The sequence below is a fragment of the Cebus imitator genome, unplaced genomic scaffold (genome assembly GCF_001604975.1).
Source record: "Cebus imitator isolate Cc_AM_T3 unplaced genomic scaffold, Cebus_imitator-1.0 Scaffold42, whole genome shotgun sequence".
Classification (NCBI taxonomy): Eukaryota; Metazoa; Chordata; class Mammalia; order Primates; family Cebidae; genus Cebus; species Cebus imitator.
In genome coordinates this window covers 5,596,105-5,622,112 of record NW_016107357.1, presented here as the reverse complement: position 1 = coordinate 5,622,112, position 26,008 = coordinate 5,596,105, and the positions used below count along the sequence as shown (strand labels likewise).

The window sequence follows — 26,008 nt, the reverse complement described above, 5'->3', positions numbered from 1 at the left end:
AATGAACGTAGGAGTGCAGATATCTCTTTATAATCTTGATTTCAATTCCTTTGGGTGTATATCCAGATATTTCTGTTTTCAACTTTTTGTGGGGAACCTCCATATTGTTTTCTATATTTCCATCCCCACCAGCAGCGTACAAGTGCTTCCTCTTCATCCTCACCAGTACTTATCTTTGACCTCTGGTACTATTCATCCTACCAGGTGTGAGGCTGTATTTCCTGGTTTGATTAGCGTTTCCCTGGTGACTTGAGCTGTTGAGCACTTATTCATATACCTGTTAGCTATTCAAATTTCCTTTGAGAAGTGTCTATTTAGTTCCTTTGGCCATTTTTTAAATTGAATTATATTTTTGGTATTGAGTTTTATGAGTTCTTTGTGTATTTAAGATTATTAGCCCCTTAGCTGATGAATTATATGGAATGTGAATTACATCTGTAAAGCTGTTACATCCCATTCCCTTCCCACCTCCCCTCATAAAAAGAAAGAAAAGCATGCTCTGTGGAGTCTGAAAAGTCTGGGTTCAAATTCCAGCGTGGCTGAAGGCCCCCACCTAGCTGGGCCTCACCTTTATTCTGTAAAATGAGATGGTCTGGAAAGTTTGATATAAAATGCTGAGCATGGGTCCTGGTAAATGCTTTTTCTCAATAAATAGAAACATTGTTTTATATTAACATTTTTGAAAAAGGAAAAGCAACAAAAATTAAGAAAAAAACAGGTGTGCCCTTTTGGACCCAATGATTCACCCATATTTCCAGCACAAAGGCTTTTCCTGCTGGATTTAATTAGAATCTCTGTATTTTAAATATTCCAAAGGGAAACAAGCAAGACCCTTGATGGATGGTCTACAAATAATGTGACTAACATCTGAGTAAGTCGATTCAAGATTCATGCTTCTAAACCAGTCTGCCAACAAATAAGGGTCTACTCAGTCCCACAAAAAATACAGAGCAGATGTGTATGTTGTTTTAATAGTTATGAAGGTAGCCTTTAGCTCAGTGAGTAGAGGCAGCTCTGTTTCTGCCCGTCAGTCCCATTGTGAACACCACTGCCAGTTATTTAGTTACAACTCCTATCGTGCCTATACCAAGAACTCCCAGATAATCTTACCAATGGAGCTGAGTGTTCAGTCAATACACTTCAGTAGGGTGCATCCAACACAAATTTTTCTAAATGAAGAACAAGTAAAAGTGATTACTTTCATTCTTTTGGGGTATATCATGATGGAATGAAAAAAGATCTGGGCTGTAATTCAGAATACCTGAATTGTGTTGCCATCTCTATTCATCTAAATTGGGGCCCTAAAATATTTCACTGAACCCCTCCTGGACTTAATTCATTCATGCTCACTGGTAATATGGTATGTACCTTGCTTACATAATTGTCTCGAGAGAATTGAAGGTCAAATGAAATGCAGTGTGAGAAAATACTTTGTGAACTGTAGTGCTTCGTGCAAATAAGTTGTATCTTCTCTAATCTTAGGTACATCTATTCATCTTTAGACAGAGAGGGAGATGTCTGGAGGCAGACAGATAGTTACATCGGTAAGCTCTATGAGAAGCTACTGAGCTGGGACATTTCTGTGTGCACTTTCTCTGTTCTATTCCATGTCGTGATGTAGGATAAACACCTGACTCTCAATATCACTTTTTAAAAGGCACTTGCATCGGGTGCAGTGGCTCACGCCTGTAATCCCAGCATTTTGGGAGGCCGAAGCAGGTGGATCACTTGAGTGCAGGAGTTCAAGACCAGCCTGGGCAGTATGGTATAACCCCTGTCTCTACAAAAAAAAAAAAAAAAAAAAAGCAAAAATTAGCTGGGCGTGGTGGCACACACCTGCAGTTCCAGCTACTGGCATCACCACACTCTAGCCTGGGTAAGTGAGACCCTGTCTTGGGGGGAAAAAAAGTAAAAATGTGCATGCTATGTGAAACTGTGTGTGTGTGTGTGTTAATGTGTGCTACTGCTATGGGCTGAATTGTGTCTCCTAAAAAAGAATTGTTGAAGTCTTAACCCACAATACCTCAGAATGTGACCTCATTTGGAGATAGTTTTTACAGAGAGAATCATGTTAAAATGAAGTCATTATGGTAGGCACTAATCCGGTATGACTGGTGTCCTGATGAAAAGGGGAAATTTGGACATGAATGCACACAGGGAGAACGAGCACCATGTGAACATGAAGACAGCTCGGGGTGATGCATCCATAATCCAGGAACGCAAGATTGCTGGCAGACCCCACGAAGCTAGAGATCGGGCATGGAGCAGTGTCGCTCACGGCCTTCAGGAGGGACCAACCCTGCCAGCATCTCAACCTCAGATGTCTGGGCTCCAGAGCTGGGAGGCAATACATTTCTGTTCTTTAAGCCACCAAGTCTGTGGCTGCGTTACAGCAGCCCTAGCAAACTAAATAATTTTTTTTAAAGGATTATGTTTGCTTCAAAAGTGGAAGCTGAGTGATTTCAGATACTCTGTCTGGTCCTAGCTTATAGTTCCAGAGTTATTTCATAAGCTCACCTAACACTCAGTGAAAATGTGTTTTCTGTTCTTTTCCATCCATACCTTATCTAAAAGCCCCACTCAACTTTGATTACAATATTCTTAATCCCCATGCAGTCTAATGTCATCTCTCCCTCCTTGTGATCCCTAATAGCAGTTTGTTCCTGGCTGTTATCTTAATCTTATGTCTGTCTTGTATTATTTGGATACTTTAATCCTTTCTTCTCAGAGCACAAACTCCTTGAAAATGTTTTATATGTTAGTTTTCTGTTAAACATTTCTCTTCCAGCATTCTTCAGACAAAATAATATGTATTTACTGAATTAACACCACGAAATCTTTTGTAAAATTATTGCATGATTATTATATAATTATACATATTATACACTTATATCTAAAATTCAGCATCTTCTGAAATGTTACATATTTTAATAATCAGAAACTCATGCTGTCACTATGTCTGATCAGATTCTGCCTGCCGATCTTTCCCTGCTAATCTTGCAGTGACTCTGCTCAAAACAATAAGATTTCTATATTTTTCATGGCAAAGGGAAAACGGAGACATGAATTTCTTGAGAAGATTAGAAAATACTCCCAGGTCCCATATGAATGAGAGAATGCACTCATTCTTAACACATCCCAGGGTTAGATGGTTCTGAGAAGGCAATACGGGTGAATTCACTGGCTGAAGTTAGTCCAATGTTACTCCTCCTGCTCAAGGCTTCCAGAACCATGACATTCTGTGACATTTGAGCAAACAACCCAGAAGAAATAGCACAGTTACCAGTGAATCATGGACAACATTTATTTTATTTTATTTTATTTTTATTTTGAGACAGGGTCTCACTCTGTCACCCAGGCTGGAGTCCAGTGGTGCAATAATGACTCACTGCAGCCTTGACCTTCTGGGCTCAAGCAGTCCTCCTACACAGCCTCCCAAGTACCTGGGACCACAGCCATGCACCATCACATCTGGCTAATTTTTTATTTTTATTTTTTTGTAGAGACAGAGTCTCACTATGTTGCCCAGGCTGGTTTCAAACTTCTGGGCTCAAGCCATCCACCCACCTCGGCTTCCCAAAGTGTTAGGATTATAGGTGTGATCCATGTTTTAAAAAACACCACTCAACTAGGTATGCTTTTTTTTTTTTTTTTTTTGAGACTGAGTTTCACTCTGTCACCCAGGCTGGAATGCAGTGGTGTGATCTCAGCTCACTGCAGCCACCACCTCCTGAGTTCAAGTAATTCTCCTGCCTTGGCATCCTGAGTAGTTGGGATTACAAGTGTGTGCCACCACACTCAGCTAATTTTTTTGGTGTGTGTGTGTTTTTAGTAGAGACAGAGTTCCCTATGTTGGCCAGGCTGGTCCCAAACTCCTGGCCTCAAGTGATCCACCTGCCTTGGCCTCCCAAAGAGATTACAGGTGTGAGCCACTGCTTCTGGCTAACTAGGTGTAATACTGAACAGTACAAATAAGAAAGCAAGACTGTGCTGATAATCATTCTGACTACTCCCTCCTGTCTATCTATCTACCTATCATCTATCTACCTACCTACCTACCTACCTACCTACAGGGTCTCGTTCTGTTACCTAGGCTGGAGTGCAGTGGTGTGATCGCAGCTCACCACAGCCTCGAACTCCTGGGCTCAAGCAATTCTCCCACCTTCGGCTTCCAAGTAACTAGGACTACTGGTACATGCCCAGCTAATTTTTAAAGTTTTTATAGCAACAGGGTCTCACTGCGTTGCCCAGTCTGGTCTCAAACTTTTGGGCTCAAGTGATCCTCCCACCTTGGTCTCCCAAGTCTTGGGATTACGGGCATTAACCGCCACACCTGGCCAATTTTTTTGTATTTTAAATGCTACTTGGGGCTTTCATAATCCAGAACATTGTGAATATAGACTTGGCTAGACTGAGGTTCACTATCCCTTCTTGATGATATCCCAGCAAATGCTGTTCCTGGTGATAAGCTGGACAGCCAGGTTGGGTGTCCTCTGTAAAGCACATCTGGAACAAGAAGAAATTTGGACTTCATCTGCATTTCAAACGGAAGCTTCTGCCAGTAGGGAAGTTTAAGGTGGACCAGAACCATGGAAAATGCTGAAAGGAGAGTTAGCTCAAGTGCCACATGTCCCCGTGGACCTATGCCCGGCTCATGCCTGTTTGGGTTTGGGGCTGTGTGAGTTTGGGACTCAGTGTTCTGCATTCATTCATTCATTCATTCATTCAAGAAATATTTATCAAAGCCTGTCATGTGCAAGGGACGTGTACAAAGCAAAACACATTTTTATTATTTATTTTTTTATTATTATTTTTTGAGATGGAGTTTTGCTCTTGTTGCCCAGGCTGGAGTGCAATGGCGCAGTCTTGGCTCACTGTAATCTCTGCCTTCTGGGTTCAAACAATTCTGCCTCAGCCTCCCAAGCGTCTGGGATTACAGGTGCCCGCCACTATGCCTGACTAATTTTATTTATTTATTTATTTTTTGAGACAGAGTCTGTGTCACTCAGGCTGGAGTGCAGTGGTGCGCTCTTGGCTCACTGCAACCTCCACCTGCTGGATTCAAGCGATTCTCCTGCCTCATCCTCCAGAGTAGCTAGGACTACAGGCATGTGCCACCAGGCCTAGCTAATTTTTTTGTATTTTTAGTAGAGATGGGGTTTCACCATGTTGGTCATGCTGGTCTTGAACTCCTGACCTTGTGATCTGCCTGCCTCAGCCTCCAAAAGTGCTGGGATTACAGGTGTGAGCCACCACAACCAGCCACAAAACACATTTTTAAATTAAGTAAAGTGGAACATACGCTAAGTGAGAAGGAGGGTCCCTATAGCAGGTATAGATTTGGCAAAGGAAGGCACCCAGTCGTCCTGTGCTTCCTGGGGACATTGTCCCAAACATTCCTTGTTGACTCCTTGTTTTCACTGTACCACCCTCCCTCTCCTATGGTCTGAATGTGTCCCTCCCTACCTCAGATTCACGGATTGAAATGTAATCGCCAATGTGATAGTATTAAGAAGCAGGGCCTTTAGTAGGTGATTAGGTCTTGACGGTAGAAGCCTCATGGGTAGGATTCGGGTCCTAATAAAAGGTCTTGAAGGAGTGGATCTGAACCCTTCTGTTCCTTCCACCGTGGGAGGATGTAGCAACAAGTCACCATCAATGAGGAACAGAGCCCTCACCAGACAGCAAACCTGTTGGCATCTCTTATTTTTAGAGATGGTCTTGCTCTGCTGCCCAGGCTGGAGAGCAGTGGCGTGATCATAGCTGACCGCAGCCTCAAACTCCTGGGCTCATGCAGTTCTTCTGACCCAGCTTCTCAAGTAGCTGGAACTACAGGTGTGCACCACCATGCCTGGTTAATTTTCTTTTTATATTTTTAGAGATTGGGTCTCAGAATGTTTCCAGTCTGGTCTCAGCCTCCTGGGATCAAGTGATCCTCCTGCCTCAGGCTCCCAAAGTGCTGGGATTACAGGCATGAGCCACCACACCCAGTCCCTACTGCCATATTGATCCTGGACTTTTCAGCCTCGGTGACTATGACCAATACATTTCCATTATTTGTAACTTTCACTCTGTGGTATTTTGTTACAGCAGCACGGACTAAGATCCCTCCTCCTTTTCCTTCGCTGCGTCCTCCCTCTTTCCTCTCCTTGGTCCTTACTGTGGATGCAAGATTAATGAAATGCCCTCTCTTCCTACCATTCCAAATACATACCTTGCCAGATCCGAGGAGCTATGCAGCACACCCTGCCTCCTGCCATGGTCCCTCCATGTCCCCCACCCCCTTGGTGCCCTTCAGCACTGTAGGAATGCTTGAAGCTTTCCTTCCACAGAGTGTGAAGTCTGGGATGACATAATCCGTGGTGTTCTCATGATGACTCTGGGAAGAAACAGTAAAAAAGTGTAAATTTCCGGGCCTCCCCACACACAGCAGGAATTCTCTGCAGTTTTAAGGAATCCAAGCACCTCTGCCATTGACACCATTGCACTTTTGGCTAAGTAAACATGTGACCCCATAACACTAGCAGCCTAGAGTGGGGCTTCGTGTTTAGATGGGTTGAGGAAGGCGGAAGGGACACTTCTCACTGTTTTCAAAGGGAGCCCACAGAAGGGACACTGCTCAGAAACCACCTCAGCAGGGAGAGGAGGGGAAGAGGAGGAAGGAAGGGAAAACGGGGTGGAGTAGGGGGAGGAAGAGAGGGAGGATCTTGGGCAGAGCGGGGAAGCCAACCTGAGCAAACACAGCAGCCCGAGTGTTCCCAAGGCCAAAATGCTGAGAATGTCCACTCCTAGTGTGCGTGGTGGTCCGCGTTGCTGGGCCCCCTGGCTCTCTTCTGGCATTCTCTGCCTCTGCCTCACATTCTTGTTGGGCCAGGTGGGCTTGCTGCAGGGACACCCCCAGTGCCTGGATTATGGGCCCCCTTTCCGGCCCCTTCTGCACCTTGAGTTTTGCTCTGACTATGAGTCCTTCGGCTGCTGTGACCAGCACAAGGACCGCCGCATCGCTGCCCGGTATTGGGACATCATGGAATACTTTGATCTGAAGAGACATAAGCTGTGTGGAGATTACATTAAAGACATCCTTTGCCAGGTAGTAAAAGTGCCTTCCAGCCCCAGGATTTCGTGTGCTGGGCTGCATGGTGTGGGTCCTGAGGGGAGGGGTGCTTCGGTAGCCCAGCCCTTTAGAAGTTCACGTGCTGGGTGCTTCACCTTGGAGCTGCGGGCTTTGGACAGGCACACTGACGTGAAGGTGTGCTGAATTTGATCTCTATGAGTTCCTCAAAGCTCTCCCTCTGGGATTCTGCTGGCCCTGATTCTTCCCCAGCCTCCAGGAGAATGAGAGGGATACTCTTCCTGGAGTTCTCAGAGTAGCCATTATTTGCCACGCTCCCTCTGCGGTGCATAGCAAATAATTATTTGCATCCTCTGCCATGCTCAGAGAGTTAGGCACTTATCCCCATGGCATTTACCAAGTGCGTTAAGGGAGGGGGTGGTAGCATCTGCTGGGGTTCAGTCCTTTCTCATCTGGGTGATTTGTGCCAGATCATCTCTGGTGTGACAGTGGCAGCGGCAGGGGTTGGGGACTCTCCCCAAAGTTCTGTCTGCTTAATACTCCAGAACTGGGAGAGAGAGATACAAGCTGCTGAGTAGCAGTGACTCACAGTTTCTGCTTCTCCTGGCTGCTCAACAGCCAAAATCCACATCCCTGGGAGGCATCGTTTTGGTTGAGCTCAGCCTGAAAACAAGACGGGCGCAGGCTGCACACACAGACTTTGTAGGAAGAGGGTGTTTGGGGTGAATGGGGAGAGGTCAGCATTTGGAAAGCTGATGAAAGAGGTGGCATGGGGAGAACCCCTCTAATGATGATCGGGAGGAGAGACAGGAAGTCCAGGCAGCCTTTTGATCTGAGACCCTCTTGGGCTTTTCAGCGCAATGCTTGGGCTATCCGCAGGCATCTCTTCATGACTCCTGGTGCCACTGTTCCTGAACTTGCTGACCACCGTATAACTCCCACACAGGGTGCGGAGTGGTTAACCAAGCTTCCCAGAGGCCAGGAGAGAATTACAGCTGAGCCTGGCTCAGAAAGTTCAGCCACCTGGGTGGCACCGCCTGGGGCTGTACTCTCAGGTACCACCCCTCTACTGTTTCCTGGAGAATTAACTCTAGGATACTCATTAGGGTAGAAGCTGAGGTTTTATGAGCAGCACTGAGAATGTTTATTTCTGAGATCTCCCCCGGTAAAATCGTCTACACCTGATCCTTCCCTCTTGCGTGAGGCTTCAGAAAGTCAAAGTCAGCAGCTCCGTTGTTTTAGGGATTTGAGGAATAAGAACAATTTCAGCCAAACAATCCTTCACGTTTATTTGTTCACATTTGTAAGGTCTTCTTTCTTCCTTGACACTTGTAGAATCCTTGCTGGGTACAATGATTCTGCAGGCAGTTGTTATGATCCTCATTTTACTGGTGAGGGCTCAAGAGTTTTAGATTACGTACCCAAGGTAAAACAGTCCTGGGGCACAGAGCTAGATGCTTAGGCTCCAAGTCTTGCGCCCTTTAGATTACACCGTGCTAAAGTACAGGAACAGCAGCATTGGCTTGTTTACTTAGCAGTTTTCTGAGCTCCCCCAAAAATATGCTCCATTAGAAGACAGATTTTGTGCGTTTCACTCACTGCTGCATGAGAACAGTGCCTGGCATGTAAGAGAGGCTCAACAGGACAGTCACAGAGGACTTTTTTTTTTTTTTTTTTTTGAGACAGAGTCTTGCTCTGTTGCCCAGGATGGAGTACAGGGGCGCATCTTGGCTCACTGCAACCTCTGCCTCCCAGGTTCAAGTGATTCTCCTGCCTCAGCCTCCTGAGTACCTGGGACTACAGGTGTGCACCACCATTCCTGGCTAATGTTTCTGTATTTTTAGTAGTGACAGGGTTTCACCATGTTGGCCAGGCTGGTTTTGAACTCCTGACCTCAGGTGATCTACCCACCTCAGCCCCTCAAAGTGCTGAGATTACAGGTGTGAGCCGCTGTGCCTGGCTAGAGACTCTATGGGCTCTGATTTTTCTTCCCTTTAAAGTAGGGAAGTATCTGCTTAGTTACTGAGCTAATTGAGTAGTAGCAACTTTGCAAACTCTAAATGGCTGCATGAGAGTGTGCCATAGTTGTGGTTCTCTTTCCACAGCCCCCTTCTATTCTCTAGTATTGCATCCTTATTTCAGTCTCCCCTCTCTCTTTTTCCCACTCTCTGAGAGTGCACAGAATCAATGAGGGGACACTTCAGAGAGGGTCATGTTGCCTCGATAGCTGCTGTGATAAGTGTCTTAAATGGAAACAGCCGTAGGGGAGCCGCTGTGAATCTCTGGGCTCCTTCTTCCCCTCTGTGCAATGACTGAGAGCTGGCTCTGCAATCTACAGTCAGGGGAAATAAGAGAGAAAAGGGAACTCCCATATACATGAAAAATGCTGCTGGTCCTTTTGCGAAATGGGGGGAGCAGGGAGGTGAAGGAGACGACTCTGCCCAGGCTGGCTGGCTCAGGAGAGTCCTTAGTGATCAGAAGGGGCTCCTGGGCTGGTGGGTGAACTCTGCTCTAATGCATGGCTCCAACAACACTCTGAATTGGATTTTGTTTTCTTCTTTTCTTCTTCTTTTTTTTAGATGAAGCTTCACTCTTGTTACCCAGGCTGGAGTACAATGGCGTGATCTCGGCTCACTGCAACCTCTGCCTCCCAGGTTCAAGCGATTCTGCTGTCTCAGCCTCCTGAGTATCTGGGATTATAGGCGCCTGCCGCCACATCCAGCTAATTTTTGTATTTTTAGTAGAGACGGCGTTTTATCATATTGGTCAGGCTGATCTCGAACTCCTGACCTCAGGTGATCTGCCTGCCTAGGCATGAGCCACTGTGCCCAGCCTTGAATTGGACTTTCTTACCTTCCTAATCTCAGTTGCCTCTGTCTTTCATTACTACTGGGAGTCACTCGTCTGCTCACAATATTCTATTTTCCTCCTAAAAAATGTTATAGTCTAGGGATGTCTGAGTAGCAGATACTCCTTTGGGCAAACAGTCCTCACACGTCTGCGTAAGGAGCAGCCATACATCCCTATTGCCACAATTCAAATGTGTATAGGTTCCAGCATGGTACTTTGCATATATTAAACACTGAAATATTTTAAATAAATAATTGAAGAAATTGCTAGCCACCTAATCTTTAGAATGATACATCCAATGTGCATTTTGATAACTGTATTTTTCATTGTAAAATATTCCAAAAATATGGAAAAGCACAGAAAAAATAAATAATACTGTTTATGTCCAACAACCAGATTTGAACCAATGGGAATTTTTTTTTTTCCAAATTGTTTCAGATTTGTATAGAGAAATAAAATCTTGGTAGATACAGCATCCATAAGGAAAGGAGGCTGGGCTGGCACAGTGGCTCATGTCTGTAATCCCAGCACTTCGGGAGATGGAGGAGGCAGGAGAATCACATGAGCCTGGGAGTTTGAGATCAGCCTGAGCAACATGGTGAGGCGGTCTCTATGAAAAATAAAATAAAAATTAAAAAAATAAAAACAGTGAGAAATTTAGTAACATCCTTTTGAAAAAAAATTCATGCATCATTTAATAAAACTTTAAATGTCAAAAACTAAGCTGAAATGTTAGAGACAATATAGTGACTATGAGAGATTTTCCCCCCCTTTCTGACTTCCAGGAGCATTAACTGGGCAGAAAATCACAGAGAAGAGATTTAGCAGCCGCTGGTAACAAAAACTCCAGAATCCTGAGTTTCTTCCCCCAGGGCCATTTTTCCTTTCTGCTTGCTTAAAACTTGAGGGAAGCGCGGGTGCGGCGGGTCTGAGGCTGAGCCTGCGCTCCGCCTTCTTTTCCAGGAGTGCTCGCCCTACGCGGCCCACCTCTACGACGCCGAGAACCCTCAGACGCCCCTCCGGAACCTCCCCGGCCTCTGCTCTGATTACTGCTCCGCCTTCCATTCCAACTGCCACTCCGCCATCTCCCTGCTGACCAGCGACCGCGGCCTCCAGGAGTCGCCCGGGACTGATGGCGCCCGCTTCTGCCACCGCCTGGACCTTCCTGACAAGGACTACTGCTTCCCCAACGTGCTGAGGAACGACTATCTCAACCGCAACCTGGGCGTGGTGGCCCAGGACCCCCGGGGCTGCCTGCAGCTCTGCCTGAGCGAGGTGGCCAACGGGCTCAGGAACCCCGTCGCCATGGTCCATGCTGGGGACGGCACCCATCGCTCCTTCGTTGCCGAGCAGGTGGGAGTGGTGTGGGTCTATCTCCCCGATGGCAGTCGCCTGGAGCAACCCTTTCTGGACCTCAAGAACATCGTGTTGACCACCCCGTGGATCGGGGATGAGAGGGGCTTCTTGGGGTTGGCTTTTCACCCCAAATTCCGCCGCAACCGCAAGTTCTACATTTATTATTCGTGCCTGGACAAGAAGAAGGTAGAAAAGATCCGGATTAGTGAGATGAAGGTTTCCCGGGCCGATCCCAACAAAGCTGACCTGAAATCAGAGAGGTGAGACATACTCACGAGAGTCTACAGCTGTGCTGTGTTCCGAAATAATGGCAGGCCCGTGAGACAGTAGAGGGGAATTTACTGGTTTTACAGCAACTGTTTACTGCACCTGTTGAGAAAGGAGTCACTGCTGATTGCGGCAGGCCCAGGTTAGGGTCTTGAGTCAAGGCTGTTTAATGGGGTGTAGCCGTCACCTTATAGTTACCCTAAGTGAAGCCATGCTTGCCTGTCTTTACAAAGGGTAAGCAAGGACCAGCAGCCATAGGAATCTGAGAAAAGATGGTAGATAGTATCAACCTATGAAACATAATAGTAGCCTGTGATTATTATGCGGCCATTAGATCCCAGGCCCTTTACTTTGAATGTGGGATTTCTCATTCTCACTGGAAGCTGTGATACAAGGCCATCAAGCTATTGGATGCCTGGCCAGGTGAGGACTGTTTTCACTGATCCAAAGCTGTGCTGTTTCCGCTCTACCGCTCTGCCTTTTTTTTTTTCCTTCTTCTCCTTTCTCTCTTGCCTCTTTTCTTATTGTAGACAGGTTGGGGGATTGCAAAAAGCATAAAGAACTGATAGATTAACCCTCTTAAGTTGTTCGAAGGAAGGGATGGAACATCCTGATAGGGCAGATAGTAAAGGCAAGCCCTAGAAAAGGACGGTTGTTACCCTGGCCGGGTCCACAGCTGATCAAGTCATGGCATGAAAGAAAAATTAGCTGGTCATGGTGGCTCATGCCTGTAATCACAACACTTTGGGAGGCCGAGGCGGGTGGATCACTTGAGGTCAGGAGTTCAAGACCAGCCTGGCCAACCTGGTGAAACCCAGTCTCTACCAAAAATTAACTGGGCGTGGTGGCACATGCCTGGAGTCCCCAGCTACTCAGTAGGCTAAGGCAGGAGAATCGCATGAACCCAGGAGGCAGAGGTTGCAGTGAGCCGAGATTGTGCCACTGCCTTCCAACCTGGGCTACAGAGCAAGGTCTCAAAAAATTATCCAGGCATGGTGGCAGCCCGTGCCTGTAATCCCAGCCACTAGGAAGGCTGAGGCAAGAGAATTGGTCGAACCTGGAGGCAGAGGTTGCAGTGAGCTGTGATTGTACCATTGCACTCCAGCTTGGGTGCAGAGTGAGACTCTGTCTCAAAAAAAAAAGAAAAAAATGAGCCATGAAAGAGTTATGCCAGGAAATAAGCGGCATCTCAGAGACCCAAAGCTACGTACTTTGTGATCCTTCAAAACTCAGAAGCAGGTCTTACTGGCCTGGCAAATTTTGGTGGCTTGGACCAGTCATTTTTGGGTATCTCAAGACGGTGCAGCTTCAGCTTGTGTCAAAGCCTAATGCATGGTTTCTTTTTTCTCTTCCAGGGTCATCTTGGAGATTGAAGAACCAGCCTCAAACCATAATGGTGGACAACTTCTTTTTGGCCTGGATGGCTATATGTACATATTCACTGGGGACGGGGGACAGGCTGGTGATCCCTTTGGCATGTTTGGAAATGCTCAGAACAAGTAAGTTGGATGGAGGCTGGGCCCCTGTCCCTTTAGAGTGAGACCCTGCTATGACATTTTTGCAGGGATGGCATCAAACTCAAATCATATACTGCAAGATGTGGTCCACTCCGATGGGGCAATGGGTTTTCTGTTGCATAACTTTCACACATAGTATATTTTGGTAGTTAATCTTACTGATGCTCAATATAACCGTCAGAATGTTATGTAAAGGAGAATTTAGGATTTTAAATATATATTAGCAGGTCATTATTTACCACACTAATCATTTAATTCAATTCAACTCAATAATATTATTGAACATTGTGTTCCAGGCACTGCGCTAGGCCCTGGAGACACATGAGAAATTAAACACTGAGAGCCAATGTGTACTGGGTGCTTGCAGCTTGTCAGACACTGGTTTAAATACTTTACATGTATTTGAGAAGGTAATTCTAAAAACCTTCAAGGGCAAGAATTTATATCTATTTTGTTAATTGATGTGTCACCAGCACTTAGGACAGTGTCTGGCACAAGGGAGCCGCCCCATAATTACACATGGAATGAATGAATCCTATGAAGTATACATATAATAATATCTATTTTACAGACAAGAAAATGGAGGCACAGAGGTCATACAGTAAGTGGAAAACAAATTCCCACCCACATGATACGGCACCAGAGCCCAGCGATGCTGAGTTGCCTAAATAAAGGTCATGTGGTCCTTCTGCTCTTTGCATCCAGTAAGCACTTGGCTCCTAGTATTCTAGTAATAAAAATATTGAGGTTATAATATTACAAAGCTGGCTGGGCTTGGTGGCTCATGCCTGAAATCCCAGCACTTTGGGAGGCTGAGGTGGGCGGATCACCCGAGGTTGGGAGTTTGAGACCAGCCTAATCAACATAGAGAACTCCCATCTCTACTAAAAATACAAAATTAACTGGGTGTGGTGGCGCAGGCCTGTAATCCCAACTACTCAGGAGGCTGAGGCAGGAGAATCACTTGAATCCAGGAGGCAGAGGTTGTGGTGAACCGAGATAGCGCCATTGCACTCCAGCCTCAGTGACAAGAGTAAAACTCCATCTCAAAATAAATAAATAAATAAATAAATAAATCAAAGCTAACATTTGTCAAATACCTACGGTGATTCAGGAATTGCATTAAACACTATATACACAATAAGACTTAACCCTTACATCACAACCACACTGCAAGGTAAATAATATTTAGCTATATATTTTAAATAGAGATGGGGTCTCACTGTATTGCCCAGGCTGTTCTTGAACTCCTGGCCTCAAGCTGTCCTCCTACCTCAGCCTCCCAAAATGTGGGATTTCAGGCATGAGCCACATACCTGGCCAATATATTAAATGTAATAGCAGCCTTTGGTTATTGTGTGTCTGTTAGATCGCACACCCTTGACTTGAGTGTGGAATTGCTCATCCTCGCAGGAAGTGGTGGCACAAGGCTATCAGTTACTCTCCTCTGCCTTTCAAATGAGGAAAGTCAGCCCCAGAGACCATAGTCACGGGCAGAGCCTCTCAAAAGCTTCTGTTCTATTCTTTTAACTGACCATGTTGTTAAATAAAGAACAAACAATATAACCAGCTTCTTTAAAAAAATTTGTCATATTGGCCCAAGTCAGAGAGAAGCTGTCCTCATCATTAAAATAAGAACGGAAGCTGCAACTTGCTCAGGGTCCCATGGGCCAGGATCACATCACACTTTGCCTAGTAGTTCTCTTTGAGCCAAATATGAGACAGTCTTAAATATCTTGTATAGATTTAAAAAAAAATCTTCAAGCTCATTCTTGCTGGTAAAAAAAAAAAAAAAAAAAAAAAAAAAAAAGGAAAATAAGAAGTTACATCTTCCCATGTGATCTCCAGCAGTCTCTTGGCATCAACTATGAGTCGGCCCTTATGGGTGGACTCTTCAGTCCTGTGGCTTTCCTCGTTTACCTGATTCTGTTTCTGGGCCTTCTTTCTTTCAGAAGTTCCCTGCTGGGAAAAGTTTTAAGGATCGATGTGAACAGGGCGGGCTCAGATGGTATGCGGTACCGAGTCCCCTTGGACAATCCGTTTGTTTCTGAGCCAGGGGCCCACCCCGCCATCTATGCCTATGGGATCAGGAACATGTGGCGCTGTGCTGTAGACCGAGGGGACCCCGTCACGCGCCAGGGCCGAGGCCGGATATTCTGCGGGGATGTGGGCCAGAACAGGTTTGAAGAGGTTGACCTCATTGTGAAAGGCGGAAACTATGGCTGGAGAGCAAAGGAAGGATTTGCGTGTTACGACAAAAAACTTTGTCACAATGCCTCTTTGGGTAAGAAAGAAGCTCTGTGGCTGATTTCTTGGATGAGTTGAGTGGCTTGGAGGTGAAGGTGGGGAATAAAACCTGAATGTCCTGCCCTGAAGGTCATTTATGTAATGCCTTGTTTGTGTCCTGTGGCATAGTACTTCTCCAAGTGGTCCTCTAGCCACTCACAAGGCACCAGAGACATCTTGGAAGTGGGTGTTTTAAAAAAGTGAATTCCCAGACTCTGCCTCAGACCTAAAGAATTTGAATTTTGGGTGGATTGGAGGAATGAGATTGACCCAGGAATCTGTATTTTGAATTAAATAAGTTACCCACATTAATTTTAGGCATATTATTATTATTATTATTATTTTGAGACGGAGTTTCGCTCTTGTTACCCAGGCTGGAGTGCAATGGCACGATCTCGGCTCACCGCAACCTGCGCCTGCTGGGTTCAAGCAATTCTCCTGCCTCAGCCTCCCAAGTAGCTGGGACTACAGGCGCGCGCCACCACGCCCAGCTAATTTTCGTATTTTTAGAAGACACGGGGTTTCACCATGTTGGCCGGGATAGTCTCGATTTCCTGACCTCGTGATCTGCCTGCCTCAACGGCCCAAAGTGCTGGGATTACAGGCATGAGCCACCATATCCAGCTGAGGACGCTTTTTAAACAGTAATAATCGAGGTGTGCTTGAAACTCCACCTGGCTCAAAATTCTAGTGTTCTGACTCTATCACTACTTCTTAGTCTTTTTTTGTCCTCTAAGTTATAAAACAGTCTTACAGACTGTGACATTTTCCATATCCTTAAACCTGGATATCTGCCATATCAACCTACGGGGAAAACTTAGCTGTGTGGATTTCCAGGTCACCCTGCCTCATAGTTGGAGGGAATTTTTGGCTTCCTCTCTGCCTGCAGATAGCGGTTAAGTAGGAAGCTTGCAAATATTGTGCTAGTCTATTGAGAACAATAAACATGATTCACTTGATTGTCTGTCCTACTGAAGACCAGGAGATAAAGCGTTCTTCACTGAATTAGGTGACTGCATTAAAAAGTCCCCTTCATCCTCCTTGAAGCTTTCAGTTTTAGGCCACGGCATTCACTCTCTTTCCTCTCTCCTGGACAGATGATGTTCTGCCAATCTATGCTTATGGCCACGCAGTGGGGAAGTCAGTCACTGGAGGTTATGTCTATCGGGGTTGTGAATCCCCAAACCTCAATGGCCTGTACATCTTTGGAGACTTCATGAGTGGGTAAGGAAGGACTGATGTCCCTTCTCCCTCTTTTTATTTTACTGAGGTGTAACTTACATATGGTGAAATACAATCACGTAAGAGCACAGTTGTATGTTTTACAAATGTATGCACTCATATTGCCACCAGCCATACCAAGATGTAGAACACTTCATCACCCTAGAAGGCTTCTTCTTGCCTATTGCCCCCGTCTCTGCCTCTCTCTTTCTCTGTCTCTCTCTCTCTCACATACCAGGGGCTCACTTTAAAGGAGCAGGGGCCCAGCTTCCATCTAGCTTACTTGTTCTGAGCATTTCCAAATATGCCAAAGGGACCTCCAGCCTGTCCCCCGTCCCCAGTGAATACGTACATATAGCCATCCAGGCCAAAAAGAAGTCACACACACACACACACACCAGCCAGAGATAAACACGCTCACCACAGCTTATTTTGCTTCCGAGACTTCATATATAAATGGAATCGTTATAATATGTACTCTTCTTTTTGTGCTTGGTTTTTTAAATTCAGTAATGTCTGTGGGATTCCTCAATGTTGTTCCATGTATCAGTAATTTGTCTTTTTTATTGCTTTGTAATATTCAATTGTATGAATACACCACAATTTATTCATCTAATCTCTGTGTTACTGATGAACATTTTGGCTCTTCCCAGTTAGAGCCATGTTGTGAATAACATGGCAACTGTGTTTTGTAGTTTTCAGTGTAGAGATCTTGCATATTTACCTATCTCATAGTGTTTGTTATGGTAAATGTTACTTTGTAAAATTTCAGTTTCTGATTGTTAATTCATAGTATATAGAATTTTTTTATATTGAGCTTGTATCTGGCAACCTTCCTGAACTCCTTGTTCATTCTGATTGCTTTTTTGTAGCTTCTACTGGATTTTCTATGTGAAAGGTCATTTTATTAAAAGGTCTGTGAATATAGACACTTTTACTTTCTAGTTAAAAATTGGAAGCTTGTTCTTATTTTTTAACTGGCTTATTGCTCTATCAATCTCAGTTCAGTGTTGAATAGAAATGGGGAAAGCATTCATTTTCACCATGGTATTAGTGTGATGTTACTGTGTGACATCAACCAATATGATGTCAGCTGCAGGTGTTTTCTACACACCCTTTATCAGGCTGGGGATGTTTTCTTTGATTTCTAGTCCTTGGGGAATTTGTATTTGATACTGATGTTGAGTTTTGTCAAGTGCTTCTTTTCATCTTTTGCTGAATCATGTGGGTTTAAAAAAATTTTAGTTTCTTAATATGGTGAATTTTATTGATTGATTTAAAAATTGTTAGAGAAGTCTTGCATTCTGAGGATAAATACCACTTGGTCATAATGCATTATCTTATTATGTTTTGAAACAAGCTTTTGCTCTGTAACCCAGGCTGGACTGCAATGCATGATCGTAGCTCACTACAGCCTCAAACTCCTGGGCTCAAGTGATCCTCCCATCTCAGCCTCCCAAGTAGCTGGTGGCACCCAGCTAATTAAAAACAAATTTTTTTTTTTGTAGAGATGGAATCTCACTATGTTGCCCAGGTTGGCCTTGAACTCCTGGCCTCAAGCTATCCTCCCACCTTGCCTCCCAAAGTGCTGGGGTTACAGGCATGAGCCACTGCCCTGGCCCCATCCTTTTTCTATATGGAAGGATTTGATTTGCTGACGTGTTGTTTGAAATTTTAAAATCTATGTTCATGAATTAATAATGAACTACAGTTTTTCTTCTTTGTAATGTATTTGTTAGACTTTGGAATCAGGGTAGACAGGCTTTATAGAATGGAGTACTCCTGTTCAATTATCTGGAAGAGTTTGTGTAAAATAGGTATTATTTCTTCCTTATGTGTCCTTCCTTCCAAGGAAAACCATCTGGGCCTGACGTTTTCTATGTAAAAAGACTTTTAATTACAAATTTAATTCCTTTATTAGAGTTAATTGTTCAGTTTATCTATTTCTTTCTGAGTGAGCTTTGGTAGTCTGTGCCTTTCAAGGTATTTGTCCAGTTCACCTATGTTGTCAAGTGTATTGGCATTCAGTTGTTCATAATATTCCTTTATTATTCTTTTAATATCTATAGAAACAATGGTGATGTTGCTTGTCTTATTCTAGATGCAGTTGGTTAGAGGATTATCCATTTTATTGATCTTCTATAAGAACCAGCTTTTGTGTTCATTGATTTTTTTCCTGTTATTTTAATGTTTTTTTTTAATTTCATTGACTTATTCTCTTTTTCCTTCCTTTTTCTTGATTTGGGTTTAATTTGCTCTTCTATTTCTAGTTTCTCAAGATGGAAGCTGAGGTAATCGATCTGAGACTTTCATCTTTTCTAATATATGTGTTTAGTGCTATAAATTTTCCCCCAAGTACTACTTTAGCAGCATCCTGTAAGTGTTGATATATTGTGTTTTCATTTTTATTCAGTTAAAAACATTTTCTAATTTACCTTTTGATTTCATTGTCCCATGAGTTATTTCAAAGTGTGCTATTTAGTTTCCAAATATCTAAAGATTTTCCAGAGATCTTCCTGCTATTGATTTCTATTTTCTATTTACTGTGGTCTTAGAACATACTGTATATGACTTGGAGGACTATCTTGGATTTTCTGGGTGGGTCCTAAATGAAATCACAAGGGTGTTTAGAGGAGAAAGGTAGGGGGAAATTTGAAGCTGGGAGAGATAGAAGGTGATGTGACAACAAAGGCAGAGGGAGAAAAGGTGACAAGATGAGGGCCTTGAGTCAAGGCATAGGGACAGCCTTCAGAAGCTGGGAAGAGTAAGGAAACCTTGACTGTCCTCCAGAGTGTCTGGAGGGAGCACAGTCCTGCCAACACCTTGATCTTGGCTCAGTGAAGACCATTTCAGAGTTCTGGCATCTAAAACTATAAAAGAATAAGTGTATGTTGTTTTAAGCCACAAGGTTGTGGTAATTTGTAGTTGTGGTAAGTTGTTAGAGTGGCAGTAAGAATGTTACCATTCCTAATGCTCTCAATTCCTTTGGGCAGATGCATGTTTCTATCTGATATCATTTTTCTTCTGTCTGAAGAACTTCCTGTAACATTTCTTGTCAATGGGGTCTATAGTGATGAATTATTTTCATTTGCAGTCTTTATTTTGCCTTTAGTTTTGAAAGATATTTTCACTGCGTGTAGAAGTCTATGTTAACATATTTTTTTCTTTGATTCTTTAGAGGTTGCCCCACTATTTTCTGGTGTGCATCATTTCCAATGAGAAATTGGCTGTCAGACTTCTGTTTGTTTCCTCATATGTAATATGTCATTATTTTTCCCTGTGAACGCTTTTTAAGATTTTCTGTTTATCATTAGTTTTGTGCAATTTCATCAAGATATGCCTTAGTTTGGTGTTCTTCATATTTCCTGTGCTTGGAGTTTGTCGAAGTTATTGGATCTGTGGATTTATAGTTTTCATGAAATTTGAAACATTTTTGGCCATTATATCTTGAAATATGTTTTCCTCTGTCTCCCACCCCTTCTCTCCTTTTATTCAGAGGCTCTAATTACATGTATATTGGGCTGCATAAAGTTGTTTCACAGTTCACTGATGATCTATTTATGTTAAAAAATTTATTTGTGTTTAATTTTGGGTAGTTTCCATTGCTCTGTCTTTAGTTCATGAATCTTTTCTTTTGTAATGTCTAGCCAGCCATTCATCCCACTGAGTGTGTGTGTGTGTAATCTCAATGTATTTTTTCACTTCTAGAAACTTGATTTGGGTCTGTTTTGCATCTCTCATATCTCTATATTGAACATATGGAATATAGTTAAGAATAATTGTTTGAATGTTCTTGTGTGCTAATTTTAACATCTTTATCAGTTCTGTGTCAGTTTCAATGGACAGATTTTACTCTTTATTATGGGTGATATTCTCCTTTTTTACTTGCCTCATAATTTTTGATTTGATGCCAGAAATCATTAATTTAACTCGGTAGGTGCTGGATATTTTTGTATTACTATAAATGACTTTGAATTTCTCTTGGAGACATAGTGTTCTGGAAGTAGTGTGATTCTTTCAGGTCTTGCTATTAATATTTGCTAAATAGAATCAAGGTAGTGCTTTTTCTAGAGCTTTCTATTCCTCACAACTGAATTCCACCTATGCCCTGTGATACTTATACTATTCCTGATCCCAAGTAAATACCAAGTATTTGGTACTCATTCTTTCCTTTGTTTTAAAATACTTTCTCACATGTACCTGCTGTCGAGTGTTCTGATGATTACTTCAGGGGAACCTTTTGCAGCTCTCCGGCGTTCATTCTCTGTGCAGTTTCCTTCTCTCCAGTATCTGTCCTGCAATCTCTTACTGCATTGGTCTTCCTGGACTCTCAGCAATGTCTTTTCAGCTCAAGGAGCCTGCTGGGCTTTGCCTGTATTTTCCCTCCCTGTGCTGGAAACTCTCAAGGTAGTATGTTGGAACAATCATAGGGTTTACCTTGCTTGTTTCTTATCTCTCAGAGAACATGCTACTATACTGCCTGAACTTCAGAATCTTTTAAGCCATTATTATTCTATCTTGTTCAGGTTTTGGACTGTTTAAGATGGGAGAGTAAATCTGGTCCCTGTTAGAAAAGGTGTTCTATTTTCATGCTGCAATTCTTGGTTATGGAGATGGAGTGAAGTTACTGCTATTGATTTCTATTCAGGTCCTTTATCATCACTTTCTAGATCTCTGAGATTTCGTTGTTCTTTATGGTTTTTTCCCTACAACCTCCACTCACCACCCTGCCCTTATACACACGTCATTTGGTTAAAATGCAGTGATTCTTTTTTTTTTTTTTTTTGAGACGAAGTCTCACTCTGTCACACAGGCTGGAGTGTACAGTGGCATGATCTTGGCTCACTGCAATGTCCACCTCCTGGGTTCAAGCAATTCTTGTGCTTCAGCTTCCCAAGTAGCTGGGACTACAGGCATGCACCACCCTGTCCCACTAATTTTTGTATTTTTAGTAGAGACAGGGTTTCACCCTATTGGCCAGACTGGTCTTGAACTTCTGATCTCAAGTGATCTGCTTGCCTTAGCCTCCCAAAGTGCTGGGATTACAGGTGTGAGTCACTGGGCCTGACCCGAACTCCTTCTATTGTAGAATGTGAACTTCCACATCTATGACAAGTGGGTGATTGAAGTAGCTCTGAAGCAGCTTTTTGGGTGCTTGGAGGGAGGCCAGTTATTCATCTCTTAATGGGAGACTCAGTCCTAGTACTCAGGCATCCCTGATTCTAGGAGAAAAAAGTATTCTGTAGAGTGGATATATGGATTCCTAAAACATAAGGTTTTATTTTTCATCTAGTCGACTTATGGCTTTGCAGGAAGATAGAAAAACCAGGAAATGGAAGAAGCAGGATCTTTGCCTGGGCAGTACCACGTCCTGTGCCTTCCCAGGGCTGATCAGGACCCATAGCAAGTTCATCATCTCCTTTGCTGAAGATGAAGCAGGTAACAATTGTACACAGTTGTTTGATTTCTGCTTATTGGAACTTGGATAATCACAGGCATCAAGTGAACATTTATTTTAAATAGTAATTATCACTTCTATGATCATTATCATTTAGTCATCTTTTATAATGTACTGGATACTGTTCTAAGCACTTCACATTTTTCACCTTATTTTGTAATCACAACACCCCCATGATGTAATTATGATTTATTTATTTTTTGAGACAGAGTCTTGCTCTGTCACTCAGGATGGAGAGCAGTGGCGCGATCTCGGCTCACTGCAACCTTTCCTTCCAGAGTTCAAGCAACTCTCCTGCCTCAGCCTCCCAAGTAGCTAGAATTATAGGGGGGCACCACCATGCCTGGCTAATTTTTGTATTTTTAGTAGAGACGGGGTTTTGCTGTGTTGGTCAGGCTGGTCTCGAATTCCTGACCTCAGGTGATCTGCCCACCTCAGCCTCCCAAAGGGCTGGGATTACAGGCATCAGCCACCTCACCCAGCCCCATGATATAATTATAATGCTCATTTCACCAACGAAGGAACAGACTGAATATGCCAACCTGCTCCTTCCTGGTTGAACTACACATCTCATTGTGAGGGGAAGATCTATTCTGAACCAAAGTTTTAGGAATGTGAAAAGGGTCAACAGTGGGCCAGACTAAATAAGCAGTGGTGTTTATTCTGCCGGTGCTGTCTTGGAAAGGGACCTCTGGTAGGAATCTTGCTGGTTGGGCCAGGCTCTTTCCTGACCTTGCCAAGAGTTTGTGAGCAAAGGAGGATTTTTTATTTTATTTTTTTAGAAATCTGAGAAAAAGATTTCTCCTAACCTTCTAACCTCTGGGTAGGAGGTTACTCAATAGACAGACGAGGCACATGTTAAGGGCATCTGTGAAGCATGATGTGCACATGTACACATGAGCAAGAGACAGAACAACTTGGCTCTAATAAAGTTCTGATTTTTTTTTTTTAAATGGAGTCTTGCTTTGTGGTCCAGGCTGGAGTGCAGTGAGGCGATCTTGGCTCACTGCAACCTCCACCTCCTGGGATACAACCTTCACCTCCTGCCTCAGCCTCCCCAGTAGCTGGGATTACAGGTGCATGCCATCATGCCCAGCTAATTTTTTTATTTTTTGTATTTTTAGTAGAGACAAGGTTTCACTGTGTTGGCCATGCTAGTTTCGAACTCCTGACCTCAGGCGATCTGCCTGCCTCAGTCTTCCAAAGTGCTGGGATTACAGGTGTGAGCCACCGTGCCTGACCTCCAAAAATTTTATAATCAGAAAACTGATTTTTAGCTTCAGCTTTACATAAGTTATGTTTCACTCAGAAAGAGAAGAATATTCAAATTTTAAATATTTTTTTTTTTGTTTTATGTGAGGACAGTGAACTTTTCAGTATTTGGCACTAGATATAGCCATGTTTAAAGGCAGAGAGAATAAAATGACCTCTCAGGGTCCCTTCCACATCTAGATTCTCTATAGGTGGAAAAAAAAATAATTAAACAACAGAAAACAAAAACAAAACACAACACACACACACACACACACACACACACACACACACAAAACAAAGGAAAAAAGAAAGAAAAAAAAAGATTCTCTATAGATGTAAGCCAGAGTCTCGAAGGTTCTGAAGTATTTGGTTTCTTTCTCCCCTGGACCATGGGGTGGCTGCAGGGACTTTCACTTGAGTGGGACATAAAGAGACCCAGTCACCTCCTGGACCCTTTCCTCTCAGCTAGCTGATGAATGGATAGTTTCAGATGAATGTTTTATAGGAGCAAAGGAAACTTCAAAAATGTTGGAAACCTCAAGTATTTTTAACAGGAGAAATGTCTATATGAGTTCCAAATTGGAAGTTCAAACATATGAAAAAGGAGAGAAACCACAGGTGGGCAGCATGGTGCCCAGTGGAAAGTGGTGACGTGAAAGCTGCAGACAGTGGTGGGGCCTCTCCTCTGCTGAACGCCCACAAGGGTGGAACCCAAGAGGGTGGACCCCCAGAGGCAGGCCTGCCAAGGGGTCCTGGGTTGCTGTTTTCTGTGGCTTATTCCTCTTTAGAAGGCCACAGAAATCCTGGCTTTAGTGGCTTGGTTTGTTGTGCTTGTGATGTCTCACAGTAGAAAACAGATGGTTAAAAAAAACAGTCATGGTACATCTGGCAAACAAAACCGCGCCCTTGGTTGAATTTTATGAAGTAGACTTGCAAAGTTTCCCAAGGCTTTGCCCAAGGGCGGCCCTGAGGCTAATGAGGCTGTTCCTGAGTCAAGTTTTTTTTTTTTTTTTTCAGAGTTTCTTGTTCTTGTGTTTCATATTTTTTGCTGTTGGCATATTCTCTTCCTGTTAGAGGCATTTTTAGATCTGAGCATTATTTCATTATTTATTTTATTTTATTTTTTTGAGATAGAGTCTGCTCTGTTGCCAGGCTGGAGTGCAGTGGTGCTATCTTGGCTCACTGCAACCTCTGCCTCCCAGGTTCAAGCGATTCTCCTGCCTCAGCCTCCTGAGTAGCTGGGATTATAGGCGTGCGCCACCATGCCCAGCTAATTTTTGTATTTTTAGTAGAAATAAGGTTTCACCATGTTGGCCAGGATGGTCTCGATCTCTTCACCTCATGATCTGCCCGCCTTGGCCTCCCAAAGTGCTGGGATTACAGGCGTAAGCCATTGTGCCTGGCCAATTTCATTATTTTATTATCAGTCCACTGGCTTTAGGTAAGTCACCTTTTACTTGGAACTTGAGTTCTGCCTCACCTCTGGCTACAGTTCACCTCCCGAGTCCTGAGAGTAGTTGATAGCTGGTATGAGTTGCTGCTGAGCGAATGGCCGGTGTGGAGCCGCCCATGCTGAGGTTTGATTGATGGGATTTCTGAAAGTCAGTCACTGCAGCACATTCCCAAGAGGGCTGGTCAAATGAATTATGTTTGCAGTCAATTTGTATAGCATGGCATATATTTGTTTTTTGTTTTTCTCCCCTAAGACATATATTAGAAATATCAGTTGGATGCTACAGATGAAATTCATCTCTAGCGTTGTTTTCTCCTAAAATTCAGTGGGAAGTCTATAGAATGTGGAAGACATACAGTTTACACAAACTGCAGTCCCGTATAGGCAGGATTTTCAATTTTCTTTTTAGACTGGGAAGGCCTTTGCATGGTTTCGAGGGTCCCCTGCCTGAGAGTGACCTGTGCACACACGGACCTTTGGTAGACACCACATTTATCTCATGGTAGAATCACTCTGAATGGTGCCTGGGGTTTCCATTCAGACAGAGCAAACTGACTCTAAGGGAGGGTGTGTCCTAATTCAGTAGACCTCTTACATGGGGAAGATTATAAATCTAGTTTGCCATGCCAGTACACAAAGCATAGATTGTTAGGCAGCTGCTACCCTGTGTAGAGGCTATGCAAACACCATGAGGCTCACACTTGGCACAAGACAAACACTGGTCTCTGTTCTCCACAAAAAGCAGTTGTTTAGAGCTGTTGTGTGGTGGCTTACGCCTGTAATCCTACTGCTTTGGGAGGCGGAGGTGGGAGGATTGCTTGAGTGCAGGAGTTTGAGACCAGCCTGAGCAACAGAGGGAGACCCCATCTCTACAAAAAGTTAAAAAAATTAGCCTGATGTAGCGTCATGCACCTGTCGTCCCAGCTACTCGAGAGACTGAGGTGGAAGCTTTGCTTGAGCCCAGGAGGCTGAGGCTACAGTGAGCTGTGACTGTGCCGCTGCACACCACTCGGCAACAAAGCAAGACCTTGTCTAAAAAAAAAAAAAAATCGGTTGTTAAGTAACTCAGAGCTGTATAAAGCTCTAGGCTTCTCAGAATTGCAACTTAATAAACATTTTCTTTCATAACATTGAGAAAGAGTTGTGTAAGGCACATAATAGCAAGTGAATTTAATTTAGTGTAATGGCACCAACATTGGGCCAGAGATGAGAAAGTAGTAATAACTACAATTATCAAACACTTTATTTGTCTTTGTTTTTCTTCTTTTTCTTTT

General features: G+C 43.6%; 1 protein-coding gene across 1 annotated transcript in view; it reads left to right on the top strand.

The window, feature by feature from the left end:
- The first annotated feature begins 6,149 nt into the window (after positions 1 to 6,149).
- The window catches only part of HHIPL2 (HHIP like 2), a 27,263-nt gene continuing 7,404 nt past the window's right edge, over positions 6,150 to 26,008 (top strand). Inside the window, exons 1-6 of the mRNA XM_017526369.2 lie at positions 6,150 to 7,090; positions 10,886 to 11,538; positions 12,901 to 13,044; positions 15,015 to 15,346; positions 16,446 to 16,572; positions 21,863 to 22,008. Coding sequence (XP_017381858.1) covers positions 6,770 to 7,090; positions 10,886 to 11,538; positions 12,901 to 13,044; positions 15,015 to 15,346; positions 16,446 to 16,572; positions 21,863 to 22,008 — 1,723 coding nt within the window. The 5' untranslated portion in view covers positions 6,150 to 6,769. The remainder of the gene's footprint in view (positions 7,091 to 10,885; positions 11,539 to 12,900; positions 13,045 to 15,014; positions 15,347 to 16,445; positions 16,573 to 21,862; positions 22,009 to 26,008) is intronic.